This window comes from Thamnophis elegans, chromosome 11, assembly GCF_009769535.1.
Source record: "Thamnophis elegans isolate rThaEle1 chromosome 11, rThaEle1.pri, whole genome shotgun sequence".
Taxonomy (NCBI): Eukaryota; Metazoa; Chordata; class Lepidosauria; order Squamata; family Colubridae; genus Thamnophis; species Thamnophis elegans.
This window is the reverse complement of record NC_045551.1, coordinates 68,414,447-68,440,485: the sequence shown is the minus strand read 5'-3', so window position 1 is coordinate 68,440,485 and position 26,039 is coordinate 68,414,447. Positions and strand designations below refer to the sequence as shown.

At 45.5% G+C, this 26,039-nt stretch overlaps 1 protein-coding gene across 2 annotated transcripts in view; it reads right to left on the bottom strand.

Annotated features, from left to right (window-relative positions):
- The window catches only part of DGKH (diacylglycerol kinase eta), a 102,580-nt gene extending 76,758 nt beyond the window's left edge, over positions 1 to 25,822 (bottom strand). For both annotated transcript variants that reach the window (XM_032226926.1, XM_032226927.1), the window contains exon 1: positions 25,489 to 25,822. In XM_032226926.1, the coding sequence (XP_032082817.1) occupies positions 25,489 to 25,680 (192 nt within the window). In that variant the 5' untranslated portion in view covers positions 25,681 to 25,822. The remainder of the gene's footprint in view (positions 1 to 25,488) is intronic.
- Between the last annotated feature and the right edge of the window lie 217 nt (positions 25,823 to 26,039).

Here is a 26,039-nt window from a genome sequence, read left to right as displayed (position 1 = left end):
ATAGTTATATAGTTGCTGATTTTAGGGAATCTGGTTTCCCTGTTGCTTGTTGGAAGGTCGCAAAAGAGGATCCTGTGACCTGGGGACGATGCAATTGTCATAAATGTGAACGAGTTGCCAAGCATACAAATTTGGATCATGTGACCGTGGGGATGCTGCAAAGGTCATAAGTATGAAGAACTGTCATAAGTTGCTTTTTTCAATGCTGTTGTAACTGAACAGTCATTAAATGAACTGTTGTGAATCAAGGACTACCTGTAGTTACCATCACCTCTCTCAGCTTGGTGGTTTTCTTGCAGACGTTTCAAGACCCAACTAGGTAATGTCATCAGCATTAGGAGGTGTTGGAAATTCTGTTTACATACAGCACCACAGAGCAAACAAAATGTACAGTCACCATGTGCTTTACTGCTCAACTGTTTTAAGTGTTACAGGAAACAGGAACAAAGAGAACCATAGATTCTAACCATAGATGCAAAGTAAACGCTGCCATCTACTGGCTGATGACAGTTTTTGTTGTTGCAATACAAAATACATTCTAACATGTATTCCAATAGAAGGGAATGGAGTTCTAGCACTGAGGATGTCACCTAATTAGGTCGTGAAACATAAAACAAGAAAACCCCCAAGCTTAGAGAGCACAACGGATCCCTCATAATCTGGGGATCGTTGATTTTTTATTTTTTGAGAAAGCTCTAACTTTTCCAAATGTACGAGGCCCGTCAAATGTTAGAGATTTCCATCGAAGGCAAAATTCAAGTGGAAACGTTTAAAGAAGAGAGAGTTGTGTTCAAAAACTAATTCAGCCCAGAGCACTCTAAGGATTAAACGCTACAGCAATTACACATTCGGTCTTTCCAGGAAAATGTGAGATCCAAACAGAATAATAAAACACAATCCGAGAAATTGCGCACGCCGTATAATTCTCTTTTCTACGACAGAGCGTCACGCTTATCTCAACCATCTCCACCTCCTTCTGTTCTTCCCCTCAATCAACGGGCTTATCCAATTTACATCTTCACGCAACATACAGTATTATAGACATAGATTTAATCCGGAAACATGAGGTGGATTCTTCTCAATTACCATTTTGGCAAACAGACAAGTCTACCCATTTTGTGCCCTACGAACTTTAAAAAGCTTCGCTTCCAGTTCCAAGATTTAAAAGTTGTATTGTTCCGTGTGTGTTTGTGTGTGTGTGTGTCAAAAATAACCATAAACTTTACTAAGAAGCCAGACTGCCAAGAAAACGCCACTCTGCCAGCAGATATTAGATGCTTTCTCGAGCTGTGTGCAAAGTCACAATATGTTCACTATTTCACTTCCGAGACACTTTTGAGGCTGGGAAACGGTTTGAAGCAAGCAATTCTCCTGAATGAAAAGGCCACCACACACGTAAGAGAAACTTTTGGCAAACAAAGTTTTTTTAGTTTTTCGTTACAAATTTAAATTTCTTTTGTAAACTAAGTGTTCCCCGATTTAACATCCTCACATATACATCATTCATTTTACATTCTATTTCCATTTCCAATTTTAGCCGGTGTTATTTTCTTTCCATTGTTTTCCATCTTAAACTTCTTTTTTTTCTGAACACATGAACGATATCATTATTTGTCCCTTCCAAAATAAACCAGGTTTATCGTTTTATTTTCCATCTTTTTTCTATAGATATCCTCAAATTCAGTTTTTAAATAAGAAGCATTTTTCTTAATTAGTTTCCACAATTAATCATATTAATATAATTCCCTAACATCTTAATTAGCTACATATCATCACCCGGATTAACATAATTCATTTTATTCTACTAATATATCCCTTTCTTTCTCCTTGTCCAATCATTTTCTCTTATTTCATCACGTAAGAGAAACTTTTGTGTCCCCCCCCCCCAAACAAACAAACATGGCTTAAATTTCTTGACGACAAAGGCTGATTGAGACATAATTATGAGAGGCAGTTTTGTCTAGTGATTAAAGCAGGAGACCGTGAGTTCTAGTCCTGGCTTTAACCATGAAAGCCAGCTGGGTAACCTTGGGCCAATCCTCAGATGGTGAGTTCTAGTCCCGCCTTAGGCATGAAAGAAAGTTGGGTGTCTCTGGGTCAGTCACAAGGCGACTGGGAGTTCTAGTTCTGCCTTAGACTTCAAAGCTGGCTGGGTGATTCAGGCCAGTCACCAGAAGACTGTGAGTTCTAGCACTACCTTAGCTGTGGAAGCGGCTGGGTGACTTTGGGCCAATTACCAGGAGACAGTGAGTTCTAGTCCCCGCGTTAGGCATGAAAGAAAGCTGGGTGTCTCTGGGTCAATCACAAGGCGACTGGGAGTTCTAGTTCTGCCTTAGACTTCAAAGCTGGCTGGGTGACTTTAGGCCAGTCACCAGAAGACTGTGAGTTCTAGCGCTACCTTAGCTGTGGAAGCCGGCTGGGTGACTTCTTAATTAGCTACATATCATCACCCGGATTAACATAATTCATTTTATTCTACTAATATATCCCTTTCTTTCCCTTTCTCCTTATTTCATCACGTAAGAGAAACTTTTGTCCCCCCCAAACAAATAACATGACTTAAATTTCTTGACGACAAAGGCTGTTTGAGACATAATTGTGAGAGGCAATTTGGTCTAGTGGTTAAAGCAGGAGACCGTGAGTTCTAGTCCTGGCTTTACCATGAAAGCCAGCTGGGTAACCTTGGGCCAATCCGCAGATGGTGAGTTCTAGTCCCGCCTTAGGCGTGAAAGAAAGCTGGGTGACTTTGGGTCAATGACAAGGAAGCTGGGAGTTCTAGTCCTGCCTTAGCCATGAAAGCTTACGACCAGGTTTTTCTCCCAACCGTTTCGGCATGTGATCAAAATTCAAATGCTTGGCCACTGGCTCATCTTTACGATGGTTGCAATGACCTGGGGGCCGTGTTAATCCCCTTTTTGCGACCGTCCGACAGACAAGGTCAATGGGGAAGCCAGATTCGCTAACTAACTTAACAATTCCAGGGATTCACTGAACAAGTTTGCCAAGCAGGTCAAAAAACAAGGCAAAAACTCACTTCAGCAATGTCTCACTTAGCAGCACAAATTGTGGACTCAGTTGCGGTCATAAGTCGAGGCCCAGCTGGTTCTTGTAACCGGTGTATTGAAGGAAAACAATTAACCATCCATTCCTCAATTTGTACATCTCAGCCCTTAATAGCATCTGCTATGCCCTAGGTTTCCCCAGCAGCACGAAGCCGAGTCCTCATCCCGACAAGCCTCTTTTATTTAATTGACAGTGAATTCCTCTCCAGCCAAGTCTTTCCTCTCCCACCGTCTTTCAAGATAGCTCACAATTACCGACCTTTATCAGGCTTGGAGAGCGGCCAGGCCGAGATCTTTCAGACGCTGCCATACTTGGCAAGGATGCAGGAATGAACTAATTGCCTCCTGCAAACTCCACTCCCCTTTCGCTCCTCTTTTATTCCCTATAGGAGGGGCCATTCACCGTCCACCTGTGGCCTTACTCCCAAGTCGACCCCAGTTCTTTAGCTCTTCCCTTTGTCTGGCCACTCTGCGCATGTGCACACTGGGAACAGGCTCCAGCTGTTCATCTGCCCCACTGATGTCTGACTCCGAAGGCAGCTGATATCTGTCAGACGGCCCTGGCCCCCTCTCTGCCTCCGACACAGAGCCCTCATCAGAGCCTTCCCCAGACTCCAGGACCTGCTCATCTTCCTCCCCAACCCTCCGCACTGTCTGAATCTGCTGCCAGCTTTACTGGCCGCTGGTGGGCCACATCATTTATTTTTTTGATGTTTCTTGTTCACTTAAAAAAATTAGACACGCTATACACCAAAGAACACAATTCTACCTTCTTAACATACATGTTGCACAATTTCATGCCCTTCCAAACGTCTTTCTCATCACCACTGGTTTTTTGAGAACCGTTAAGTACATTTCTAAAAAAAGGAAGACAGCAAATTACCCGACTCCTTATAACACGCACATATTTATTAAATGTTGTGATATGCACCACTTGAAGGTATCCAGCGTGGAAAACATTTGCGCTGCCAAACACCACGCTAAGGACCAATTTAAGCTGTGATGAGAGGCTAAAAATAAGCTCTCCCGATGAACCTGCAAAAGATTGCCGGTGACGGATATGGAATATTATTTCAATTTTTAGAACAAGCTTTGTTCCTACACAATTGTGGAGGCTAAAACATATGAGGAACGCTTGCAGGAACTGGGAATGTCTAGTTTAATGAAAAGAAGGACGAGGGGAGACATGATAGCAGCCTTCCAATATCTCAGGGGTTGCCACAAAGAAGAGGGAGTCAAACTATTCTCCAAGGCACCTGAGGGTAGAACAAGAAGCAATGGGTGGAAACTAATTATGGAGAGTAGCAACTTGGAATTAAAGAGAAACTTCCTGAGAGTGATGACAATTAATCAGTGGACCAACTTGCCTCCAGAACTTGTGAATGCTCCAACACTGGAAGTTTTTAAGAAGAGATTGGACAACCATTTGCCTAAAATGGTAGAGGGTCTCCTGCTTGAACTGGGGGTTGGACTAGAAGACCTCCAAGGTCCCTTAAAACTCTGTTATTCTATTGTATTTGTCAGAGTGTGTTGCATAAATTCAAATCCAGAAGCACCCACAGATAACTGATGCAGCAGGATTCATTAACCTTTATATACATAAAAATAGATGAATCAATGTACAATACCAACAGGTGGTTCTTCCTAGTAAACACAAGGCAGGAGAGCTACAGGGAAACACAAGGAAGTTAGTTTCATATCAGCAGACAAGCCCAGGCAGAGTGCTTAAGTTTACTTCTCAGAGCAGCAGACTGCTTTCCTCTTAAGTTTCTGTTTCCCTTTTGCTGCACAGACTCAGATCTGTTTAAGCTCCCATTGGCTGACTTAGTTGCTATGCCTATTCATTGGCTGACCTTGTTCCCATGTCCCTCCCAGTCATGGGAGCTCCCGTCTTTGTCTCAACTCCTGCCAACTTAGCTATTTGAAAGCATGTCAATGCGAGTAGATAAATAGGTACCACTTTGGTGAGAAAGTAACAGCACTCTGTGATGTCATGCTTGGCCACATGACCACGGAAAATGTTTTCGGCCACAACTAGGGGAGTAAAATGCGGAATGCGGAATGCGGAATGCGGAATATGGAATATGGAATATGGAATATGGAATATAGAATATAGAATAATGGAATGAGACTAGAATAGAATTCTTTATTGGCCAAGTGTGATTGGACACACAAGGAATTTGTCTTTGGTGCAGATGCTCTCAGTGTCCATAAAAAGATAAGAAAACATTAGTCACGAATCATAAGATACAAGTCAGGACTTTTACCTACAAAACTAACTTTGCCTGCAAACAAGAGAAAACAAAGATCTAGGAGAAGCTACCATGCATTGAATGCCTACTCCATCTCTATTCTTCTTTCAGAGGAGAAATCTTCTCCGGCCAGTCTGGAGGCAACTGTAGGTTCTCAAGACACCAAATTCAAATCACCAAGCTTGTCTTCCACCTCTGACTTCTGCTTCACTTCTCTTGCATATCCTTTTTTGGTCTTTCTCCAGGCCAATTGCTTGCGTTGTTCATCCTTCAGGAAACCGCACGGCAGTTTCCTGTCCTTGGCCTCAAGTAAACCAGGCACAAGCTATCCCTGGATTCTCCTTTATCTGCAGGATCCTGGACCTTCCCCAGATCTTCCTTCCTCCTCAATGTTTTCTGAAGCAAGGTCTTTCCCTCTCTTTACACTAAGCATTTCTCTCTCTCTCTCTCTCTCTCTCTCTCTCTCTCTCTCTCTCTCCCTCCCTCCCTCCCTCCCTCTCTCTCTCTCTCCATTTCTTAGTCTCTCAAGCCTTCCTCTCTTTGCCTCTCCTTCCAATCTCTTTGCTTTGTCCTAGATTTCCATGAACGATGATTTCATTTCAAATGATAGTTTCATAACAGGACACGATAGCAGTCTCCCAGTATTTGAGGGGGTTGCCCCAAAGAAGAGGGAGTCAAGCTATTCTCCCAAAGCACCTGAGGGCAGGACAAGAAGCAACGGGTGGAAACTAATCAAGGAGAGAAGCAACCTAGAACTGAGGAGAGACTTCCTGATCATGAGAAAAATTAGCCCGTGGAAGGGTTTGTCTTCAGAAGTTGTGGGTGCTTTATCACTTGAGGTTTCTAAGAAGAAATTGGTTAACCATTTATCTGACACGGCAAAGGGCTTGACTAGAAGACCTCCAAAGTCCCTTACGATTGTTATTTTGAACATTCTGTGTCTCATGTCTAGTTTACTACTCTATTCTACTCTATTCTCCCCTATTCTACTCTACTTTACTCAACTTTATTCTCCCCTATTCTACTCTACTCTATTCTCCCCTATTCTACTCTTCGCTATACTCTACTCTATTCTTCCCTATTCTACTCTACTTTACTCAACTCTATTCTCCCCTACTCTACTCTACTCTCTTCTATTCTCTTCTCCTCTCTTCTCCCCTATTCTACTCTACTCTATTCTATTCTCCCCTACTCTACTCTCTACTATTCTCTTCTCCTCTCTTCTCCCCTATTCTACTCTTTTCTATTCTCCCCTACTCTATTCTATTCTACCCTATTCTACTCTACCCTATTCTACTCTTTGCTATATTCTACTCTATTCTTCCCTACTCTACTCTCTCTACTCAACTCTATTCTCCCCTACTCTACTCTACTCTCTTCTATTCTCTTCTCCTCTCTTCTCCGTTATTCTACTCTACTCTATTCTATTCTCCCCTACTCTACTCTCTTCTATTCTCTTCTCCTCTCTTCTCCCCTATTCTACTCTTTTCTATTCTCCCCTACTCTACTCTATTCTATTCTACCCTATTCTACTCTTTGCTATATTCTACTCTATTCTTCCCTACTCTACTCTCTCTACTCAACTCTATTCTCCCCTACTCTACTCTACTCTCTTCTATTCTATTCTCCTCTCTTCTCCCCTATTCTACTCTATTCTATTCTCCCCTACTCTAATCTAATCTAATGTTTCCAATTCTACTCTAGTCTACTCTATTCTTCATTGCAATATTCTATTCTATTCTACTCTACTCTACCTTACACTACTCATCACCAGTTGGTAAACATTTCAGTATCCCAAGCTCAATGAAGTTCACCATCCACTGTCTATGACCCTATTCCAGAGCCCTGGCCAGGTTCCAAATCCATTCACATTCCTCTGGCATCTGTCTGTCATATCCAGATGGCAACCAATCCATTCTGACATTTGCCAAAACCAGGAGAAAGAAGAGAATGTCAAAAGCCATCAGTGGATTTGCGGCCGCAGTGCTGAAGGGCTGTGCTTTTCCAATTTTGAAAAAAAAAAAAGGAGGAGAAAATTCGATGAGAGACCAAATAGGTAGCAGAAATAAAAAGGGGAGAATGCAGAATGGAGAGAAAGTCCTCCTACTTCTTCAGCAGATCCCCAAAAGACCTAGAGGCTCATTATTTTAGGAGAATAATAGAATTCTTTATTGGCCAAGTGTGACTGGACATACAAGGAATTTATCTTTGGCGCATATGCTCTCAGTGTACATAAGGAGAATAAAATAGATTCATCAAGAATGAAAAGATACAGCACTTAGTGATATTAAGATTAATAATAAGCTATCAAATTGTAGTAGGAAACAAATAAAAACAATATAAATTGAAAGATACAAGCAACATGATTATAGTCATAAGTGGAAAGAGATAGGTAATAGGAAGGAAGAGAAGAATAATAGTAATACACGCTTAGTAAATAGTTTGACAGTGTTGTGGGAATTAGTTGTTTAGCAGAGTGATGGTGTTTGGGGAAAAACTGTCCTTGTGTCTAGTTGTCTTGGTGTGCAGTGCCCTATAGCGTCGTTTTGAGGGCAGGAGTTGAAACAATTTACGTCCAGGATGTGAGGGGTCTGCAAATATTTTCACAGCCCTCTTTTTGACTCCTGCAGTAGACAGGTTCTCAATGGAAGGCAGGTTGGTAGCAATTTTCTGCAGTTCTAACTATCCGTTGAAGTCTTGGGAGGAAGATGCAAAGATGAATTGCAAAACGGACTGAATTTGAGGCTGTGATGAAGCTTCGATGCAGAAGGATTCTCTGGAAATACAATGGAAGGGTGTGGCTTGAGGGTGCTGCTCTCCTCTAGAGAGTATGAGTTCAAGTCCTGCCTTGGGCACGAAAGCCGGCTGAGTAACTTTGGATTAGGCTGTGCGTGAATTCCCTAATCTAGTGCCAACCAAGTCTCTAGCTTTTATTTATCTCCAAGCTTGCATGTCTGCAATTACTAGTTCCTCTTGCTTCCACACATCCACCCCAAAAGAAGTTGAAAAGCGATTTTCAGGTGAACGTAATTGCCTGTGGCAGAGGTGGGGTTCAGCAAGTTTGGACCGGTTCAAGCAAACCCGTAACGAAGATCGGAGGGGCGCCCGCTCTAACGTGGTGCAGTGCCATCCTCTTTAGCCACATTTTTGAGGCCCGGCGCATATGCAGAAGGCACATACACAAGCAAAGTGCATGCATGGAAGGCTGGGTGCGTGACCCGACAAATGCGCGCACGACAAAAGCGCACCGACAAAAGCACGGCGCTAAAACCGCGACGTCATCAACGCGACATCATCAACGTGGCAACAGCGCGGCAACAGAAGCGCAATTTAAGTTAAGGTAAGGGTTAGGTTTAGGGTTTAGGGTTTAGGGTTTAGGGTTAGGTTTAGGGTTAGGTTTAGGGTTAGGGTTAGCTTTAGGGTTAGGGTTAGGGTTAGGGTTAGGGTTAGGGTTAGGGTTAGGGTTAGGGTTAGGGTTAGGGTTAGGGTTAGGGTTAGGAGTAGGTTTAGGGTTAGGGTTAGCTTTAGGGTTAGCTTTAGGGTTAGGGTTAGGGTTAGGGTTAGGGTTAGGTTTAAGGTAAGGGTTAGGGTTAGGGTTAGGGTTAGGGTTAGGGTTAGGGTTAGGGTTAGGGTTAGGGTTAGGGTTAGGGTTAGGTTTAGGGTTAGGGTTAGCTTTAGGGTTAGGGTTAGGGTTAGGTTTACAGCGCGCTTCTGTCGCCGTGCTGTTGTCGCCACGCTTCAGAGCTCATTCTTCAGTGCGCTTTAGAACTTGCGGTTTTGTCACTGCGGTTTAGTTGGGCGCGCTTTTGTCGTTCGCCCTTTTGTCGGTGAACCGGCTGGGTGCATGCATGAAGCGAGCGAGCATGCGTGCACATGGTGAACTAGCGGTAAAAATAAGTGAAACCCACTCCTGGCCTGTAGGGTCCATTAATTCAGGTCAACTAAGCCCAAAATGTTGACCATCACTTCTTCCTTCTCTGCTTCAGAGTCTGAAGATGGACGCAGCAGGTTTAGGAACAAGAGATGGAAATCTTATCCCCTTAAAAGCAAGAAAGAACAGAGGAACAACTTCCTGTCAGGTTTCCAAAAAGATGCCCTAATTGCACCTAATCACCATGGCAACTTTATGAGTTGACCGTTCCTAAGAGGACACCAAAAGTATTTGGGTCAGAGGTGGTATTCAGCCGCTTTGGACTAATTCGGGGGAACCAGTAGTGGTGACCTGGCCCGCCCATCCGCCCCACCTCTGTGCTGTCCAATTGAGCCACATTTTCGAAGCCGTGTCCACGCGTGACAGATGCACTCGTGAGGAAAGTTTCTGCGTGGAAGGCGTGCGGGCTCATGAAGCGGGGCAAACAGGTCGTAAACCTCTGTGGAAACCCTCCTCTGATCTGGACCATATAGAGAGTATCAAGCAAGAATCAAACAGCAGGAACCAAGGAGAACAAAGATGTAGGATAAATAGGACAATGACCCTTCATGGATCGTAAGAACATGGGTGGCCCAAATCACATGGGTTGCCCCTGTGATTATGTAGGACAAATGGGGAGGACCTAACCACCAGAATACAAGGGAGCAGTCGGAAGAGGAGATCAGAACTCATTAGTAGCTTCACATTGCAATGAACAAGAATTCAATTTTGCAGCTACTAAGATTGTTGGCTGAGCAGGGACAAAAACAGCCACGGAAGTGATTGAAGCCTGGGAAACGGCTCCTTCGTCAGTCAACAGGAGGGCTGATTTACCACCAGCTGATCAGATACTTAGGGATTGGCAGCACAAGGAAACAACAGCCAATCGCCAGCCGTCAATGCACCAATCAACCAATAGGAAGGCACCACATAAATACAACTCACAGAGTAGCCGAAAGCACACATTCTGGTAGTGAAGTTCTCTGAGGATGGGGTCCAGCACAAGTCCTGAAAGCTCAGAAAATTAAACCTCTCGTCCCGGTGACCGACCCAGATTAGGCGACAATGAAAGTGTTCAAAATACCACATTGAAAAAAACTTCTCAACGGTGTGATGTTCTTAGAAGACGTCCGATGAGAACATCTCTTGGGATGGGGAGACGTGTGAGATGTGGGTTATTTAAACACCTTTATTGCTTTCCTGTTGTTTTGCTCTCAGAGGTCACCTGAGGATACTTCCAGGTAGTCCTGGACAAAACTTCTCTTTTGGAAGCAAAAAGGGATTTGATAGCCTTGGCGTTGGATGCATACACAGCTCCCCCATGAAGCTCCTTAAAGCAGCTGCATCTTTACTAGCAAAAATGTGTTTGCTGCAAAGAGATAAGGTGCATAGCCACACATCCAGACCAGCATCTTCCCAATTCTGGATCCTAAGTGCTAAGGAAATCCACCAAGCACAGTCCTGAGAGCTTTCTCAGCTCAGAGAATTGTCCCCTCTTGTTCTTTCTTCTCCATCCAGCAGGCATTGACCTAATTACGTTTGCATATCCTGCTAAGCCCTTCTTTCTTCTCAAAGGGAGTCCCGTCCCATCCTCCCCCCCCCCGGCCCGGTCTCCCCTCCTGTCAGCTTCTCAAGAGTCCTGTGCAGAAATTCTGCAGAACAAGCTTGGATCACTTCTGTAAAAATAAGAATTAAAAACAGAGGGAGGGAGTAGGGTGGGTAGGAGAGAGAGATGAAGGAAGGAAGAGGGGTAGGGAGGAAGGAGAAGGAGGGAGGATGGAAGGTGGGTAGAAGAGAGAGGGAGGAAGAAAAGGAGGGAGGGAGGAGGGGAGAGAATGAATGGAGGGAGGGAGGAAGAATGGAAGATGGAAGAGAGGGAGGGAGGAAGGAGAGGGAGGGGAGGAAGGAGAGGGCGGGAGGAGGGGAGAGAAGAAGGAATGGAGGGAGGGAGAAAGGATGAAAGGAGATGGGAAGATGGAAGGTGGGTAGAAGAGAGAGGGAGGGAGGGAGGAAGAAAAGGAGGGAGGGAGGAGGGGAGAGAAGAAGGAATGGAGGGAGGGAGAAAGGATGAAAGGAGATGGGAGAGAGGAAGGAAGGAGGGGAGGGAGGAGGGGAGAGAAGAAGAATGAATGGAGGGAGGGAGGAAGAATGGAAGGAGATGGAAGAGAGGGAGGGTGGAAGGAGAGGGAGGGAGAGTGGGAGGAAGGAGAGGGAAGGAGGAGGGGAGAGAAGAAGGAATGGAGGGAGGGAGAAAGAATGAAAGGAGATGGGAGGGAGGAAGGAAGGAGAGCGAGGGAGAGAGGGAGGAAGGAAGGAGGGGAGGGAGGGAGAAGGGGAGAGAGGAAGGAAAGAATGGAGGGAGTGAGGGAGGATGGATGGAAGGAGATGGGAGGGAGGGAGGAAAGAACGTATTTCAGTCCCACCAACCCTTTCTGGATGCATCATCTCATTCCTGCCAAATAGCCCAGAGCTCTGAGTGGTTAATTATACATAAATACATAAATACAAAAGAACAAGGCCTGACAAACTTCATCAAACTCTCCTCTTCTTGCCAGGAGGGAAAATGACAAAGGAAGCCAGGAATTAAATCAAAGGGGGGGAGGGGAGGGAGGGCACTTTGGATCTTAGGACCCGTCACATCAGAGTCACCAGCTGGGCCGCTTCAAGAATAGTCTCTCCATTGGCATGTGGGACCCCATATTCCTCCTCCTCCTCCTCCTCCTCCTCCTCCTCATAACAAAGTTGGAGGGGACCTTGGAGGTCTTCTAGTCCAACACCCCCCCACCCCCGAGTCAGACTGAACCCCCCCTCCCCTCCTCCTCTTCCTCCATTGGGATGCTGAAAAGAACCAGCAATGTTTTATGATGTCTAATTGCTAGAGAGGAACAGATGGTGCGAGGAAGGAGGGAGGGAGGGAGAAAGAAAGAAGGGAGAAAAGTAGGGAGGGAGGATGAACAAAGAGTGGTGGGAGGGTAGGAGAGAGAGGGAGGGAGGGAGAGAGAGAGGAAGAAAGGAAGGAAAAGAGGGAGGGAGATGAAGGAAGGAACAGGGGGAGTGAGGAAGGAGAGTAGGGAGAGAGGGACGGAGGGAGAGAGGAAGAAAGGAAAGAAGAAAGAGGGAGGGAGAGAGGAAGGGGGAAGATGAAGGAAGGAACAGAGGAGCGAGGAGGGAAGGTAGGAGAGGGAGGGAGGGAGGGAGGGAGGGAGGGAGGGAAGAAGGAAGGAAATGGTAATTCACACCAACTTTCTTCCACTGCAATTCCTCTGTCTGAACATTCAGTCCTTAAGGTCTCTAAGGAAAATATCACATTTATGTCAAAGTTCCATCTATGAGCTTTTACACAACTTCCCTTTTTGATGGTAGCAATGGGGAATTTCTCTCTCTCTCTCTCTCTCTCTCTCTCTCTCTCTCCCTCCCTCCCTCCCTCCCTCCCTCCCTCTCTCTCTCTCTCTCTCTCTCTCTCTCTTACACAATATATTCCTTGTGTAATTTTGTGGCTCCACTGATCACCAGCAAGCCACCCCTAGCTTCATCCTTCCCCGGGACTGTTGAGATGCGGCTTGCCAGATTCACCAAACAACCGCAGCCATTCGTTTAAAGACGGAGGCGAAAGGTTGTAAAAGATGACACAACTGACTTGTCGTAAGTCGGGGACTTATTAAATCCCTTTCTTAGGAGATTTAAGCATTCCCTGAGAATTTGGAAGAGTAGGAAAAAATGTTGTCCCGTTTCCTTACGTTGAAAATCTTCCTCCCCGACTCAAGCGGAACTACGTAACTCTGGGAAAACTTCTCTTTTTCCCAGAAACAAATTCTCCAATTAGCCACAAAAGGGTTACAACCACTGGGGAAATCCTGGCGTAGGTGGAAATTCCAGACAAACTTCAACCTTTATTCTTTTTGTCAATTCAACTCTGTCGTTTCCCCCTTTTTCCCCCCCAAATGTGCTCATCGGTCAATATTCAGATATTCCAGCTAAGAACGTGGAGAGAATCCAAAAAAAAACCAGCAACAGTGTTCAAGTCGATGTTAAATTCAACTTTTAATTCTGTCTTCCCTATAGAACTACAGGTAGTCCTCGGTTTACGACCACAACGGAGCCCCAAATTTTAGTTGCTAAGCGAGACAGTTGCCTTCTCATGGCTTGTGAGTATTTCTTCTGTGGTGATGACTTTTGCAACCTCCTTATCACGTGATTAAAATATCCAGACGCTCGGCAAATGACTCGTATTTACGACGGTTGCAGCATCCTGGGGTCAAGCGATCCCCTTTTGCGACCGTCTGACGAGCCACGTCAGCGGGGGAGACAGAGTAGTCACGTAACAGCCGTGGTACTAACTTAACAACCGCCGTGATTCGCTTAACAACGGTGTCAGGAAAGGGTGAAACTCGCTTTACCACCGTCTCGCTTAGTAAAGGAAATTTTGAGCTCAGTTGTTGGCCATAAATCGAGAACTGCCCTGTAATCATGACCGAAGCGGAACCCTGTGCCAAGATCACAAAGCAACATTTAAAGGGAACCCATTCTTACAAGAAAGACATTTTTAACAAAACATAATAAAGACAACATTTAGGCTGAATTATATGCCAACTCATATCGGCACCCAAAACTAGGGAGTTGGCCAACATTTCTATTTTTCTAGAAGATCCACAGGCCAAATATGGCTTTAGGCACCCTGCAGAGGAACTGAATGAAACACAGTTGTTACAGGAAAGATAAGGGCTTCTCGGGGAGGGGGAGGAAATGACTCACATTTTCTAATAATATAATTAATAATTAATTATAGCATCCAGCGCCGATGTTTACAGACCTACAAAGCTGGCCTTAATTTCAGAAAACTGATTCTTTCCCAAATCGACGGAGGCAAAGCGGGAGAAAGTGAGAAAATTTGTTCAGCAAGTTTTGCCCCGGTTTTACGGCGTTTCTTGGCATGGTTGTTAAGCGAATCCTTGCCGTTCTTAAATTAGTGACATGGTTGTTAAGTGAATCAGGCTTCCCTGTTGACTTGGCTTGTCGGAAAGGTCGCAAAAGGGGACCCCTGCAACCGTCATAAATATGAGTCAGTCGAATTTTGATCATGTGGCCACGTAAGTGTGAAAAATGGCCCTAAGAGCATTTTTTCAGTGCCCTTCTAACGTCCAACAGTCACTAAACTGAACTGTTGTAAGTGGAGGACTATCTGTATTGAATGGTGAGGTCAAAGAAGAAACTTTTTAATATCTGGTAGAAGAAATAATATGAATTTTTGCATCCGTCTGCTGCTGAGCTGCATTGAGTCAAGGGCCAACTTTAGAAAAACACGTTTCCATAAAATAAAAGAGAATCAGACTAAAGCTGGAAGGGACCTTGGAGGTCTTCTAGCTCAGCCCCCTGCATAGCTCCAGTGATGAAGCATCCACAACTTCTGGTGGCAAGCTGTTCCACCGGCTAATTGTTCTCACTGTCAGGAAATTCCTCCTTGCTTCTCTCCTGGATTCATTTCCAACCATTCTTCCTTGTTCTGCCTTCCGGTGCTTTGAAAAAATAACCCCTTTCTTTGTGGCAGTCCTTCAAATACTGAATAAACTGAAATAAATTGAAAATGGACACTGGGGAAAAAAACGAAATAAATTGAAAAGGGACACCGAATCCATAAACCTTTCGTTCCAGGGAATGCAAGCATGTGCTGATGATTATTTTACCCGACTTTCATATGCTACCGGAATAAATTATCTGGGTTACTGTTATCTTTTATTCTTCTGAAGCACACTTCGGCTATTGTGATCTGTTTCTCACAGCAGCCAGCAAAATCTGTTCCCGATAAGAACTTGTCAGACATGAAAGCAACGCTGGTCTCCCCACCCCCCCACCCCCCCGTTCCTTGACCACTTTAAGAACAACAACAAAAAGTTATTGCTAAACTTGGTGATTTCGTTTTATGATTAATTTACGGAGCAGTATTTATAAACTACTCCAATCTGGCCAGCGAACAGCGAGTGGCATCTATTATCTTTTAAAAGCTTTATTTCTCTCTGCTTTGTTTCCAAATTCCTCGCGTCGTCATTTAAAAGAAAATCTTTTTGTGATTAGTAACTCCAACTTAACAATTCAATTGTTGTCAGTGCAGCCTTGATGCCTAGCCTTAGTTTAAAGGCAGTCTCTTTTATTGTTACTGCTTTATAAAACCTGGAATGCTGCAACCAATTTTGGTCACCACGTTACAAAAAAGGTGTGGAGACCTTGGAAAAAGTTCAGAGAAGAGCAACTAGGGTGATTTAAGGCCAGGAGACAAAAACATACAAAGAACGGCTGCAGGATTTGGGTCTGGCTACTCTAGAGTAAAGAAGGAGTAGTGGGGGACATGAGAGCAGTCTTTCAATATTTGAGGGGCTGCCACAAAGAAGACAGGGTCAACTCATATTCCAAAGCATCAGAAGGCAAAACAAGAAACTGTTAGATTAGTGTTTCTCAACGTTGGCCACTTGAAGATGTCCGGACTTCAACTCCCAGAATTCCCCAGCCAGCGAATGCTGGCTGGGGAATTCTGGGAGTTCAAGTCCGGACATCTTCAAGTGGCCAACGTTGAGAAACACTGTGTTAGATACTTGTTCTAACTACAGTGGTTTCCACCAAGGTCCTCTGTTCCGGCGGGAAACAGAGGGTTAATCTCATTGGTCGAAGGATCTGACCGGTGGAAGGGCTGCTGTCAAACTCAACCTTCGCTGGATTGTTCTCACCTGTTGTACTTAATAAAGAGCTGTTGTTACTGTTGAGCCTGTGTGTGCCTATCCATTACCCGATCTAACAGAAGCAATGGGGGGGAACCTATCAAGGACAGAAGCAACCTGGGATTAAGGAGAAACTTCCCAACAGTGAGGACAATTAACCAGTGGAACAGCTTGCCACCAGAAGTTGTGGATGTTTCATCAATGGAAGTTTTTAAAGAACAGAGTGGAGAGTCATTTGTCTGAAATGGTCTAGGGTCTCCTGCTTGAGCAGGGGTCTGGACTAGAAGACCTCCAAGGTCCCTTCCAGCTCTATTCTAGTCCAATCCATTCAATCCCATTCCATCCCTTCCCTTCCATCCTCTCCTCTCCTTTCCTATCCTATTCTTCATTCCAATATTATTCTATTCTATTCCAATCCATTTCATTATTTCTTGTTCTGTTCTGTTCCGTTCTGTTGCATTCCCTCCCATCCCATCCCATCTCACCCGATCCTATCCTAGTCTTGCTCATTCGTTTCGACCTAATTGTCTTTCTGCATTTTCTGCATCACTCATGAACAATATGGAACAAAACGTTTTCAGAAAGAGATGAACGTCTCTTTCACCCGTCCAAGAATGCGCATCAGTAGCTCATCCAAGGGAAACTCAGACATACTTTTCCATGGGAAGAAGGAAGGGGGAATCCTAGGCTCTTTTTTTTTCTTGACACCAATAGTGCACCAGAAGCTTTTACATATAATCATATTTGGTGCTTTGAGTGAGTGTTAATTCCTGGTGACTGCCTCGACTTGTCCCTGAAATTTAAATTTTTTAGAAATGGTTTGTCCTTGTATTCTTCTTGGGCTGGAAGAGGGTGACAAGCCCATTCTCATCCAGTTAGCTTCATGCATCGAGGCAAAACTAGAACTCCCAATCACCTGGTTTCTAGCTTAGTTCTTTAACCACTACAGCCAAACCGGTTTTCTTTGGCTAAATTTGCAGAATCAAAAGTGCTCACCTGAACTGCCCGTGGCAAAGGCTTATAGAGACTGTCAATTTTTTATAATGACAGCTTTGTGGTTTTGAGAATTACAAAGCTCGCGAGGACCAATTTTCGCCACCCCTGAACACAAGGCATAAATTGACCTCAGAAATTTTACAATTTGTAGTTTTTTTTCCCCCCAGTCTCTACATTCTGTCACAGACTTGGTTCTCAGCTGCAGATTGCAACAGCTGAAGCATTGTTTTTTTGAATAGGTCGTAGAGACAACAGTGAAGAGGCTACAGGAATGGATACCCCTCATCTTTCATCATACTTTTGGCTAGTGTCCGGTCTTCAAATATGGAATTGGTTTCACGGTCTGTTTGCAAGTCATTTGGCTTGACAAAGAATTCATTTCATAAACACTAGATCTAGGAAAGTTCATGATCGCAATCCATTGGTAAAATAGCCATAAGGATAGGTAGGATATGAAATTATAAACCAAAAGGACGCTTTGATTTCCACAATAGATGAATGCAGAGGTGGGATTCAGTAGGTTCTGACCGGTTCTGGAGAACCGGTAGCGGAAATTTTGAGTAGTTTAGAGAACCGGTAAATACAACCTCTGACTGGCCCCACTCCCCATCTATTCTCTGCCTCCCGAGTCCCAAATGATCGGGAGGAAATGGGGATTTTTGCAGTATCCTTCCCCTGCCACGCCCAACAAGCCACACCCACCAACCCGCACCACGCCCAACAAGCCACGCCCACAGAACCGGCGGTAAAAAAAAATGGAATCCCGCCACTGGCTGCAAAAGTGGATGGAGTTGGCAGAGATGGTTTAAATTGACCGGTTTGATTAAAGAAAAAAAACCCACAATAACTTTTATTTCTTTGGAAAGCCCTTCTGGGTTTTGCGCTCGAGGTGAGGGGGGGCGGGAGAGGGAAATGAAACTTTGATTTTAGGTTTTACCAATGAGATAGATTTGTTGTTATAGAAATGGCTCGTTTATATTACGATGTTTAAAATAAAAAGTGGAGGTTGATTTATTTTATTTATTGAAATGGGTCAAACAAAAACAAGAACAAGACTAAGAGAATAAAAATATAATGACAGGGACGAAAGGCACTTATGCACGCCCTCACTACTGACCACTTACCGTAAGTATGAAGTAAGGTCCACGGAAGTCCATTTGTGACTGAAACTGTGAACATTTGCAACTGAACTGAATCAGCTAGAGAATTCCAGACAACTCTATTACAGATATCACATTTTTTACAGTCAAGTTTAGAACGATTTACATTGGGTTTAAAGCAGTTTTTTTGCGCCCGTATTATTGCGATTAAAACAGAGAAAGTCATTTACACAGGTGAAACATTACTACGTATAATTTTGTATGCCGTACTTAAGTCTGCGACGCAGTTCTAAGTTATCCAAACCGAGAATTTAGAGCTTAACAGCATCAGGAATTCTATTGTGTGCAAAAGGGTGCAAGACTTTTCTCGTGAAATACTTCTGAAGCCGCTCGATCGTACCAATGTCACGTATATGGTGGGGATACCAAACAGCCGAACGATACTCTAAAATTGGTCCAGCATAGGTTTGATAAGCTCTAATTAGCAATACGATGTGTCCAGGAAAAAATAAACTGCGCAAAATTAAGTTTAAAACTTTTAATGCTTTTTTAGCAACACTTTTGCAGTGAGCATAAATTGTCAGAGATAAGGACACCTAGTTCCTTAACCAAGGGAAAGTCATCTTCTAGACCAGAGGTGTCAAATGCAAGTCCCTGCAGCCGGATTCCGGTACAATTCGGCACGGATACCTGCAGGCTACTTCAGCTGACTGCAGTTCTGCAGTTCGGCTGTTCAAATCTCTCCGGCTCAGGGTTGACTCAGCCTTCCATCCTTCCGAGGTGGGTAAAATGAGGACCTGGATTGTTGTTGGGGGCAATATGCTGACTCTGTAAACCGCTTAGAGAGGGCTGAAAGCCCTATGAAGCGGTATATAAGTCTAACTGCTAGTGCTATTGCTATTGAGCCGCCATGCGCGAGTAGGTTGGCATTTCCAGCAGCCCAAAGGTTCTCATCTTCTGACAAAAAACTCCAGCCCCAACTCTGTGAACAGTAATTCTTTCCAATACTTTGGTAGTGACCTTTAAAATGACAGTTCCGTTCCAAACCTCTACCTTCTCCGATATTTAAGAAATGCCAATTTATAACCTGGAGCGAAAAACTTAATAATAGCAATAGCAATAGCAGTTAGACTTATATACCGCTTCATAGGGCTTTCAGCCTTCTCTAAGCGGTTTACAGAGTCAGCATATTGCCCCCAACAACAATCCGGGTCCTCATTTCACCCACCTCGGAAGGATGGAAGGCTGAGTCAACCCTGAGCCGGTGAGATTTGAACAGCTGAACTGCAGAACTGCAGTCAGCTGAAGTAGCCTGCAGTGCTGCATTTAACCACTGCGCCACCTCGACTCAAGGCGGCTTACAAGGCAAACGCAATAGAACAAAAATAGAAAATAAGAAAAATAATTGAAATAAATAAATATCAGAGAGGAAGGGACTGAATTTCTCCTACTGATTCCCGGCTGTAAAAAAACTCTATCTCCTTCCTTCCATGCAGAATTTCTAAGTTCTGCCAGGGAACAAACCGTTCTCAGAGACTGACATTGTAACCCCCCTCAATTCTTCTACGCAAGACTTGACGGAAAGCAAATTCTCAAATTCTGGTTCTGCTGCGAATCCAGCCAGCCGTACCAAAAAACAAGAAAGCCCTCTCATCCGTTCCAAAGATGAGCCATATTTAAAAGCTTGGTGTGGAGAGATTTTTCCCCCCTCCTGCTCGCCAGAGTAATGCCAATATTCCACATTTTTCTCCATTTAAGTTTTATCGATCATGGGGGTCTTCTTCGTCAGAATTAGGACCACCCTGCCATCAAGGCTTGGATTTGATGTAAAAGCCAGGAATGGAGGTTTAGTTTGTCCCACCACAATCTTAAAGTCTTAAAGGGGAAAAAAAGGCCAGCTGTCTCTTGAAAAAAAGCATCTTTGGGATAACCATGACCTGGATGACAGAGAATCTCTACAGATCTTTTAGCTATACAATTTGGGATGAAGACCCTTGGAAGGGTATGGGAGTAGGAATGGATTTCCAGAGGGGGAAAAAAATCACAGACTACAGGAACCATTTGCACCACTCAGGTGACCCTGAAGACACAGATAAACCTCCCAGTGGCCTCAAAGACCGTCTAAAAGGATTCAAATGACCAGCTGTCTGCAAGGAATATCAGTCCTTCTCGTCCCCATCATTCAGTCAGAACTGAAGAAGCTTCTTGGATGAGAAGCGAAACGTCTTCCAAGAAAAAACAAGGAAGGCCAGTTGTCTTCAAGGAAAAAAAGCACCTTTGGGACAATCATAGTTCTGCAAACTATGACTTGGAGAAACCTTGACTTATGACCAAAACCGTGATCAGAATATCCATCGATGATGGTGAAGTCAATTCTATCCCATTAGACGACCCTTTTCTGGCACAGTGGTTAAGCAAATCCCTGCCTTGTTAAGTGAATCACGTGGTCATTAAGCAGATCTGGCTTTCCCCGTGGACTCTTGCCGGCTGGGAAGGTCTCAAATAGTGGCCACAGGACCTCACAACTCTCCTAAATATATGCCGATTGCCAAGTGGCCAAATTTGGATCACAGGGATTCTGAGATGGTCATAAATGTGAACAACAATCATGACTCCTTTTATTCAGCGCTGTTGTGAGTCTGATGGCCGTACGTCGAGGATTCCCTGCGTGTTAAACCAAGCCTTCCATCCCTAGCAGGCAGGGAATTGGATTGTCATTATTATTATTAGAATAGAGCTGGAAGGGACCTCGGAGGTCTTCTAGTCCAACTCCTGCTAAAGCAGGAGATCCTCTACCATTCCAGAAAAATGGGTTGTCCGGTCTCTTTTTAAAAGCCTCCGATGATGGAGCACTCACCACTTCTGGTGGGAAGCCGTTCCACTGATTAAAAGAATTACAGAATAATATTTGGAAGGGACCTTGGAGGTCTTCTAGTCCAACCCCGTGCTCAAGCATCTAGTCCAACCCCGTGCTCAAGCAGGAAACCTCCTACCATTTCAGACTCTTAAAAGCCTCCAGCGATGGGGCAGCCACAACTTCTGGTGGCAAGCTGTCCCACTGGTTAATTGTCCTCACTGTTAGGAAGCTTCTCCTTAACTAGGAGGCTGCTTCGCTCCTTGATTAGTTTCCACCCATTGTTTTTTCTCCTGCCTTCTTGTCTGCTCTGGAGAATAATTTGATCCCTTTTCCTCTTCTTCCAAGCCTCCGTATTTCAATCGCATTTGATTTGATTTGATTATATTTATATGCCGCCCTTTTCCCCCGAAGGGGACTCAGGGCGGCTCACAAATCAAATCAGGGAAGGGGGGTACAGACAAAAAATAAAAGACGAAACACAACAATACATAATTTAAAAACACACAACAGTCATACCATTCGAGACGGGGGCAACAGCTCTTTAGCCCCAGGCCTGTCGGAACAGCCAGGTTTTAAGGGCTTTGCGGAAGGCCTGGAGGGTGGTGAGGGTTCGAATCTCCACGGGGAGTTCGTTCCAGAGGGTCGGAGCAGCCACAGAGAAGGCTCTCCTCCGGGTAGTCGCCAGTCGACACTGGCCGGCGGATGGAATTCGGAGGAGGCCTAGTCTGTGGGATCTAATTGGTCTAGTGGAGGTGATTGGCAGCAGGCGGTCTCTCAAGTACATCTGTGATGATTAATTATAGGCCAATTCTATGACAGGCAAGCAAACCACACGCCAAGAAGAAAATGTACACGGACGGCTACAAAGTTGGATGGACAAGGTGCAACCCACACTGACCATTGCAGAACTCGTGCCCCCTTTTCCTTAGAAGAGAATAGAGCTGGTAGGGACCTCGGAGGTCTTCTAGTCCAGCCCCCGCTCAAGCAGCAGAACTTATATCAGTGATGGGGAATCTATGGCGCTTGTGCCGGAAGTGGCATGCGGAGCCATCTCTCCTAGCCAGCCGTCGCCTGCTGCCCTTCCGGTTTCCGTGCTGGCCAGCTGGTCTTCACATGCATGGGAGTGCCGGAAACAGGAAGAGCAGCTCCCTGGGGCGCATGGGCATGCCAGGAAGCTGAACTTTGGGTTCCCGGAGCATGCATGCACGCCGGACAGCTGGTCTTCACCTGTGCATGCGTGCCAGAAACCGGAAAATCAGATTCCCGGCACGCACAGGCGCATTGGGGAGCCACTCTTTATGACGCTCCCACCCATGCGCCCCAGGGAGCAGCACTTCCGGTTTATGGCACTCAGTGCCGAAGAGGTTTGCCAACCCAGGAGGATCCTACAGGCATTCCTCGAGTTACGACCGTCTGTTTAGTGGTCGTTCTGAGTGACAAACAGCCCTGAAAAGAGGGACTTCGGGATGTTTCTCACGCTTAGGTCCGCTGCAGCGTATCGATGGTCACGTGATCCTTTGCGATTCAGACCCTTGGCAACTGACTCATACTTATGACGGTGGCAGCATCCCGGGGAGGCGGGGGTTGTCACGTGACCACGGTGGCTAGAAAAAGTAGGTAATAAAATGTGGCCGACTCACTTAACCAATGTTTCACTTAGCGATCTAAACGCTGGGCTCAATTGTAGTCGTAACTCGAGGACTATCTGTCTGTAAATCCATCTATCTTTCTTCCCTGTTCCCGAAAATAAGCCCTCCCCCGAAAAATATTGCAACAGAACAGCAGCCCTCAGGTGACCTCGCTCAGCGCCTCCTCAAAAATAATAAGATCTCCCCGAAAATAAGGCCAAGCGCTTATTTCGGGGGTCAAAAGAAAATAGGACACTGTCTTATTTTGAGGGAAACACGGTATCCATCCATCCATCCATCCATCTACAATATCTATCTATCTATCTATCTATCTATCTATCTATCTATCTATCTATCTATCTATATCATCTTTCTATCTATCTATCTATCATCTATCTATCTATCTATCTATCTATCTATATCATCTTTCTATCTACCTATCTATCTATCTATATCATCTATCTATCTATCTATCTATCTATCTATCTATCTATCTATCTATCTATCTATCTAATCATCTTTCTATCTATCTATCTATCTATCTATCTATCTATCTATCTATCTATCTATCTATCTCTACCTACCTATAATCTACCTGCCTATTATCTATCATCTATCTATCATCTATCTATCATCTATCTATCATCTATCTATCTATCTATCTATCTATCTATCTATCTATCTATCTATCTATCTCTACCTACCTATAATCTACCTGCCTATTATCTATCATCTATCTATCATCTATCTATCATCTATGTATCATCTATCTATCATCTATCTATCATCTATCTATCATCTATCTATCATCTATCTATCATCTATCTATCATCTATCTATCTCTATCTATCTCTACCTACCTGTAATCTACCTGCCTATTATCTATCATCTATCTATCTATCTATCTATCTATCTATCTATCTATCTATCTATCTATCTATCTATCTATCTCTTTTAATAACCCCATAATCCCTTTTGTGGTGGAGTGGGCAACTGAATGGAACTAAGTGTTTACTAGCCGGATGCTCTTCCTGTTGCCAATGTGGAGTTATAGTCAACAGATATAGCCATCCATCCATCCATCCATCCATCCATCTATCTATCTATCTATTTATCTATCTATCTATCTATCTATCTATTTATCTATCTATCTATCACCAAATCATCTTTGGTGCTGCTGTTGGCTCTGTTTGAGGCCAGCCCAGCCCTGGCCACTTGCTTGGTTTCCATCCCAGACTTTTGGAGAACCCCAATAAATGGGTCCATAAACCAGCCGGTGGAGAGGCCACGAGAACTCAGCCATGGGGCCATCAAGGCCGTGAAGGAAGGGAGGGCGACTTTTAGCCAAGAAACTTACCACGCTGGCAGAATGGAAAGGTGGCTCTGGACTCCCAAGGGGAGCAACACAAGGCACAGCTTCTTCCCCCTTGCCTCTGCCTGCTCCTACTGGATCCTTTCCAGCTGTGTTGTTTATGGAGATGCTCCATTATCTAGGTCATGGCTGTCCCAAAGGTGCTTTTTGCAAAAGGAGATAGGGTTTCTTTTTTCCCCTCCTTTGAAAATCATCTCTCACCCAAGAAGTTTCTTCAGTCCCAGCTGCACTTTTAACATGCTTTGAGAAAACTCTTTGACCTGGAAGGACCACGGCACACACACACACCCAATCCTAACACAACTCAAGGGAAACCCCTGTGCAAACTTCCAGCTGCCTTTCTCTATATTTCTTCTGGGTTCTCCCAGATGATTAGAAGCCTAAAACATATGAAGAACGGTTGCAGGAACTGGGTATGTCTAGTTTAATGAAAAGAAGGACTGGGGGAGACATGATAGCAATGTTCCAATATCTCAGGGGTTGCCACAAAGAAGAGGGAGTCAAGCTGTTCCCCAAGGCACCTGAGGGCAGAACAAGAAGCAATGGGTGCAAACTAATCAAGGAGAGAAGCAACTTGGAACTGAGGAGAGACTTCCTAACAGTGAGGACAATTAACCAGCGGAACAGCTTGCCTCTAGAACAGTGTTTTTCAACCTTGGCAACTTGAAGATGTCCGGACTTCAACTCCCAGAATTCCCCAGCCAGCATTCGCTGGCTGGGGAATTCTGGGAGTTGAAGTCCAGACATCTTCAAGTTGCCAAGGTTGAGAAACACTGCTCTAGAAGGTGTGGGTGCTCCATCAATGGAGGCTTTTAAGAAGAGACTGGACAGCCACTTCTCTGAAATGGTATAAGTTCTTCTGCCTGAGCAGGGGGTGGACTAGCAGACCTCCAAGGTCCCTTCCAACTCTGTTATTCTGAATAGTTTGCCTTCTGTGGTTTGGGGGTTGGGGAGGTGATTCATCACTGGAGGCATTTAAGAGACTGGACAGCCCTGTACCTGTAAATGGTACGGGGGGTCTCCTGCTGGAGCAGGGGGTGGTGGACTAGAAGACCTCCAAGACCCCCTCCAATTGTTATTCTGAATAGCTTGCCTTCAGAAGCTGGGGGTCCACCATCACCGGAGGTTTTTAAGAAGAGACTAGACAAGTTACTTGTCTGGAATGGCACAGGATTTTCTGCTTGAGCAGGGGGCTGGACTAGAAGACCTCCAAGGGCCCTTCCAGCTCGGCTCTGATTGAAGCGCAGCACATCTGGAGCGCGCCCGGCTTTCTCCAGCCTCCTTGTAGGCGAGCCAGCCCCGGAGCTCCGGAGGAAAAGGGCAGGAAGCGGAGGCAGGCAGACCCGGGACGCCCCCCCCCCCCCGCCCCAAGGCTGCCTCTGTTATCCCGGACGCGGGGAAGGCGAAGCCCGGCCCGGCTGGGGAGGGGAGGGGAGGGAAGGACGCGGCTGGGACTCTTCCAGCTGTGCGCTACTGGACAGGCAAGCAGGGGAGGCGGCCGTCCAAGGCAACCAGGCACCGCTGCGCTCAGCTGCCTCTTACCCGGGGGCAGCGGGACCCCCAGCCCTCCCTCCCCTCCCCAAATCCTCCGGGGCCGCGCCCACCTTGCTCCGGATCTGGCCCGAGGTGGAGACTTTGCGGATGAGCTTCTGCGGTCCTTCGGGCTCCCCTTCGCTGTCCGACGACTCTTCGCCCTGGGCGGGCGCGGCGGCTGGGAGCCCCACGGAGCCCCCGGGATCTCCCGGAGGCTGCTCCCGGAGCCCCGCGCCCGTCAGCCCCGCCTCGGCCCCGGCCATCTTCTCGCCGCGTCCCGCCGGCCGAGCGCAGCGCACCCGGGCCGGGCAAAGGAAGCGGAGTCCGACGGGCGCAACAGCCGCTCCCTGCTTCTGCCTCCACCTCTTTTTCTCCTCCTCCTTCTTCCTCCTCCCTCTCTTTCTTTTCCTCCTCCTCTTTTTCTCCTCCTCCCTCTTTTCTCCTCCTCCTTCCTCTTCCTCCCTCTTTTTTCTTCTCTTTTTCTCCTCCTCCTCCTCCTTTTTCGCCTCCTTCCTTCCTCCCTCTCTCTTTTCTCCTCCTCCTCCTTCCTCTTTCTCCCTCTTTTTTCTTCTCTTTTTCTCCTCCTCCTCCTCCTTTTTCGCCTCTTTCCTCCGTCCCTCTC